General features: G+C 56.2%; 1 protein-coding gene across 1 annotated transcript; it reads right to left on the bottom strand.

The window, feature by feature from the left end:
• Positions 1-411: 411 nt before the first annotated feature.
• On the bottom strand, positions 412-4,105 carry GAS1 (growth arrest specific 1). The gene has a single exon (XM_030005383.2). It carries the CDS (start codon positions 3,123-3,125, stop codon positions 2,106-2,108), a length of 1,020 nt encoding a protein of 339 aa, XP_029861243.1. The 5' UTR covers positions 3,126-4,105; the 3' UTR covers positions 412-2,105.
• Between the last annotated feature and the right edge of the window lie 1,599 nt (positions 4,106-5,704).

Genomic DNA, 5,704 nt, shown 5'->3' with positions numbered 1-5,704 from the left:
ACGATGCAAAGCAACTCCCAAGAACAGTATTACAAGATCTAGTAATTGCTGATCCCTCCAGTGTGTTTACTTTTGCATTCTTCGTTGTGGGAGAAAGCAGGCTGAATGGCAAACTTTCGTGTGTTTTGTTGCAGCTCCCTTGATGCGTGTGCCACTGCCTGCGCAAAGCCTTGTTCGCAACGCTTGCCACCTCTGTGTGATGTATTTCTCACCATTTACTTGTTTGCACGCCTAGGAGCATTTCTAAGAGTGTCAGTGAGAGCAACATGCCTCCACTTCACGAAGAAAGCGTGGCACACTAGTAATTCTACGTACATACAGGAGCAGTGTCCTTGAATTGCTTTACTCTCTTCTGGCACTGGCAAGTTACCATGCCAACGTATTATAAAATCAACCACTCTTTTAAAGTAGTACTTTCAAAGCTGTATTTACTTCTTGCATGTAATTATTCATTAAAGTAAGAACAGCAGTTATTTACATCTATGTAAAGTATTACAGGCAGACAGAGATTTTTTTTTGTTGACTGGTTTTTGTTTGTTATTCTGTGGTTCGTGCCCCCCTGCCGCCCCCTCCTCCCCCCCCCCCCCCCCGCCCTCCAACCTCGGGTGCTGAGAGTTCAAGTGTCCCTAGAAAACAATTTCACCACATCCATTATTTAAAGCTCTTTCTTTACTAATTTACACGTTTAGAAAATACAAAAAGCCGTACATATTTAACACACAGGCCTTTTTTATGCCTCCTAGAAAAAATACAAGGTTTAAGGCAGCTCAGAAATGCATTTATACAATTCTACAACGTTCATAAAGTCTCTCCAAATAAGAAAGTTAACTTCCAATCTGTAAAATACACTGTACATTTGACGTTCTAGAGAATACTTCACTGAATCACTGTTGCTGGTATCCCTTTTAAACATAAAATGAAATCTGTACCTTTCCAGAAAAGAACAGCAAATGCAATTATCTGGCAAATAGGATGTGGATTTAAAACCTTTATTATTTTTTTTTAAATAAATTATTCCCAAAGCATACAATTTATAAAATTCTATATACAAAGCAGAGCGACTGGTAACAAATCCCAGTTTTAAATACATTTTTTATATAAGATTTACCAGAGGTCAGCACCCTGATACGATGAGAGGCAATGTAACTTTTCAGGATATTTGTACATACATGTTCTCGAGTTTAAAAGTGTCTTTCAAAGATGGCAGTGCAGAGCTCTTTTAAAACAAAAGTTGCATTGTTCAGTATAGCCAACAACTCTGGGAAAAAAAAAAAAGAATTTTTTTTTTTTTTATGTTGCTAGGTTAAGGAGGAAGAGACGGCTGCTGGCAGGCTTTTGTTATAGGGAAGATATGTGTGCAAGAGGGAGTGCTGTAAACCACAGAATTTATTCAGTCTGCTATTTCCTTAAATGTAATCGAGGGCAGATGCAGCATAACCCCCTTTCGGGCACCACTGCATCGTGAAGAGCGAGACCCGGCGAATGACAATCAAGTTGTTGACTAACCAACCAGTAACGGCAACAGCTTTGGCAGCAAGTTTGGGTACCTGTTGCGAGCTCTTCCCAACCTTCATGTCAAAACGCTTAAAAAAAAAGCCACTGCCAGCACGCCGCGACTCCTGGCTCCTTCCTCCGGGGGGCGGCTGGCGGCAGCGGGCAGCTCGCCCCAGCCTGGCGAGCAGTCTCTGGCTTAGCCCGTCCGTCAGCTCGCTGCTAACAGGAAGACAGGCTGGCAGCAATTGCATAGCGCACACTCGAGACCAACACCCGAAAACACGAGCGGCCCGCGGCCGCTCCGCTCCGGCCACTGCCCCCGCCGGCCGGCTGGCAAGGCCGCGGCGGCTTCGCCAGCCCAAGACTGCCGGGGACGCCAGGCTAGGCCAGGCCGGGGGAAGGGGGCGGCGGAGGCGGCGTGGGGGGACCTCCGCCCGCGGCGAGACGCGGCGGACACGGGCGCCCGGCCTGACGGGCGTTTAAAACCGCGGCGGGCGGAGAGGCCCCGCCGGCCGGGCCCCCCTGCCGCCGCCGGCGGGACGGCGAGGAGGCCAGCGGCGGCCCGGCGCGGCCCGGCGCGGCCGAGGGAGGGCGGGCGGCAGGGAGAGACGCTAGAGCCGCGGCAGCAGCGGCAGCAAGATGGAGGCCAGCAGCGGCCAGGCCGCGGCGGGCCGGCCGGCGCTGTCCGCCTGCACGGGGAAGCCGGGCTCGGAGCCCGCATTGTCCTCCGCGTCGTCCCTCCCCTTCTGGCTCGGCTCCTCCTCGTAGTCCTCGTCGTAGTACTCCTCCAGGCCGCCGTCCGAGCCGCCGCTGCTGCCGGCGCCGTTGCCACCCATGTCCGCGCCGAAGCAGAGGCGGGCCATGTTCTCCTTGACCGACTCGCAAATGGGCCGCTCCAGCCCGTCGCAGACGCAGTCGTTGAGCAGCACGGCCTTGGGCACGGCCAGCATGTCCTCGATGACGGCGCGGCACTCCGGCGTGCAGCGCAGCCCGTTGAAGAGCTTCCCGCAGTAGGTCATGTAGCGGTTGAGCGCCAGGCTGCAGCGGCTGTCCCAGTCGCAGCGCCGGCGCGCCTCCGTGCAGCCCATGACGCCGGGGCCGCCGCCGGGGCCGCCGCCGCCGCCGCCGCCGGGCCCGCCGCCGGGGCCGCCGCCGGGGCCGCCGGGCCCTCCGGCCGCCGGGCTGCTGGTGCGGGGCAGGCAGGGCTCGATGGCGCGCTTGGTGGCGCGGCAGTTCTCGTCCTGCGCGCAGTCGCAGTCCTCCAGCGCCGGGCCGCGCCGGGTGTGGTTGAGCTGGATGAGGGCCGCGATGCAGTGGCTGGGGCACCGCCGCCTGGAGGAGGCGGCGGAGCCTGCAGCGGCCGCCGGCCCGTCCCCGCCGCCTCCCGCCGGCGGCTGCTGCAGGAGCACCGGGGCGCACGCCTCGGCGTACTGGTTGTAAGCGTAGCTGCACTCGGGCTCCCCCTGACACTGCAGCACCGCCTGCCAGCAGATCAGCCGCCGGCCCTGCACCAGCGAGCCCCGCGGCGGCCACAGGGCGCCCAGCGCCGCCGCCAGCCACAGCCAGGCGGCCGGCCGCGGCCAGCGGCCCCCGCCGCCGCCTCCGTGCCGAGCGGGCGAGCGGGCCACCATCGCGGGCGGCGGCGGCGGCTGCTGCCGCCGCAGGCGAGCAGGGGAGAGGCGCTGGTAGACGAGGAGGAGGGCGAGGAGGACGAGGACGAGGACGAGGAGGACGAGGAGGACGAGAAGGAGCTGCCGCCCGTGGAAAAGTTTGCAGAACTCCCGCCGGCCGTGTGCATCAGGTCTCCTCGCATCAATCCATCCGCGCCGGCTCCGGGGCACTCCAGCCCACCCGGGAGCTGAAACCGGCGGGGCCGCGGTACGAAGCAGGCGCCCGGGGCCGTCCCGTGCCCCCCACCCGCTGCTCCCGGCTTGGCGACGGCGGCGAAGGCGCCCGGAGAGGCCGGGGGGAATCAGTGCAAACGGGGGCTCGGAGGAGAGCGGCCCCGGAGTGCGCTCGGGGACTTGCAGACTGCTCCGGGAGAGCTCATGGTGCTGTCCTGCTCCTCATGCAGTTCCGTTGCTCTTTTTTTTTTTTTTTTTTCTTTTCTTTTTTTTGCACAAAATAAATGCCCAGCTGCTGCTGTTGCTGCTGCCGCTGCCGCCGCCGCCTCCTCCTCGGGAGCTTTTAACTCTCCGCTCGCGGCATCTCTGCACATGCCAGCCGCTCCGATCCCATTCACCGTCCCGGCTCCGCTCGCTCCCTCTCGGTACGGGTTGCACTTTCGGGTGGCGGGGAGGAGAAATGTCTCTCCCCGCTAGCAGGAAGATAGCACGGGGGAAGGAGAAGAGGCAGCCTTCAGGGTCTCTTTCTCTGGGCGACTGATGCTGCTTCTGTTGTCAACAAACCCTGCAAGCTGCTCTGCGGATCCGTCTGTGGATCTTTTTTTCTTTGCAAGGCTTTAAATACAAAAGTGCCCTCCGAGCAGCAGCAACGTGCTCTGATTAGGCCTCATTATGCATGCATGGAAAAGCAAACAAACAAAAAAAATTAGCAACGCTTCTTCTTTTACACATCCCCCCAGCCTGCGCTCTCGCGCTCTCTTTCTCCTTTTCTCCACTTTTTTCTCCCTTCGCTCGGCCCCCTTTCCCTGCCTCGCCACTTGCCATTGGTCCAGCCTGTTGTTGAAACTTTTTTTTTTTCCCTCCTCTCTTTACGATCTGCTGGAGGGAGGGAAGGAGAGAGGGGGGCTGGAGGGCAGCTCACATTCAAAGCTTGAAAGGAAAGGCTTAAGGAGGGTGACAGCCCCCCGAGGAGCCCCTCCTCCCGTTAAGGCGGCGCGGCGGCCGGGCGAGAGGCGCGCAGCGGCGGTGGCGGCGGGCATCGGCGCTCCGGGGCTGGCCGGGCGGCGGCGGCGGCGGGGCTCGCCGGCAGCACCGTGCCGCGTCGCCGCGGAGGCAGAGGGGCAGGCGGCGTGGATCTGCGTGCTGGTTTTGCAGGGATGTTTCTCTTAAGCTGGTCCTGCTCCTTGCAGCAAGGGGAAGAAACGGTCTCTAGCCTGAGCGATGTGTGTACCCAAACTTCCCATTGATTCAAGTGAGGGCAGAGCTGCTTCCCGAAAGGTAGGGAGGATCAGGCTCAAAAGGGGACCGACTTTGTTCTTTCTGAAATCTAAACAGAGCTCCTGGTTTCAGCGTGTTAGTACACTCGGGGAGAGCAAAGCTAACTCTACTAGTGGTGTGCTGCGACCCTGTCAGTACTGCTTTGCTACGCCTTCAGTATTGCAACTTCCTTTCCACTTACCGCACCCCCCACCAATTTTAAACTCATTCAGCTCAGCTTCTCGCCTCAGGTTTTTGTGCACGGGTTTGACACTGACCTACGAGGATACCTGTTGACAGAAATAGTTCTTTGATACTTTATTAAGATCTGCCAACTAGTAAAAAGTTGTTTAAAATCAGTTAAGAGGATGAAATGTGTTTTCATTGAAAGCAAAGTACCTTGCTGACGTCCTGCCTTTCTGTTACACTCTCTGTTCGCTTTGCTTTGCTTATAAGGAAGTAGACACAAAAATAGAAGTATTAAGGCACAACGAGTGGTGTGTAACAAAGTAAGTAGTGGTGCATTTACCCATTGCCTTTCGTTTCAGTGCTACCTTAATTCCAGAGCAACGTCGTCTCCAGCCTCAAGGGGCATCGGTATCTGCTGCCTGTCAAAACTGGCGCTTTTTTCATCCTGAGACTATCAACTCCATCTGTCACAAAAATCAGGACTAAATCTATTTTCCAGAAACTCGGTGATCTTGGGATCCTATGCGCTGTGGACTGATGTCTGTCTGAAAGTGCATGGAAGGTGGAATGGTGGTGTGGTATGGCTGGGAGTCTGTATGATTGATATGTTGAGAAGCATTCGTAAGGATTTGCTCCATTCTCATCAGTTTTACAAGCTGCGTGTGTTTCTCCTTCAGTACAGTTTTGCCTCTTCTGGTGTAAAAATTGTATTTGTGTTTTTAAATCCATGAAAACTGCATTCAGAAACCCTGCCTTCATCCACCTAGTTTAGAACTGTTTCTTTTAATTCTTGTTTAATAGTGTTATTAAAAATGCCAGATGCCATTCAGGCAGGGTGCAGTAAATACACATTGCTATCTACACTGGGCATTGCATTACTTTGCAGCCGTATTCACTGACGATAACACTGCTACCGGGTG

This window comes from Aquila chrysaetos, chromosome Z (genome assembly GCF_900496995.4).
Source record: "Aquila chrysaetos chrysaetos chromosome Z, bAquChr1.4, whole genome shotgun sequence".
Classification (NCBI taxonomy): domain Eukaryota; kingdom Metazoa; phylum Chordata; class Aves; order Accipitriformes; family Accipitridae; genus Aquila; species Aquila chrysaetos.
This window is presented reverse-complemented; position numbering and strand designations above follow the sequence as displayed.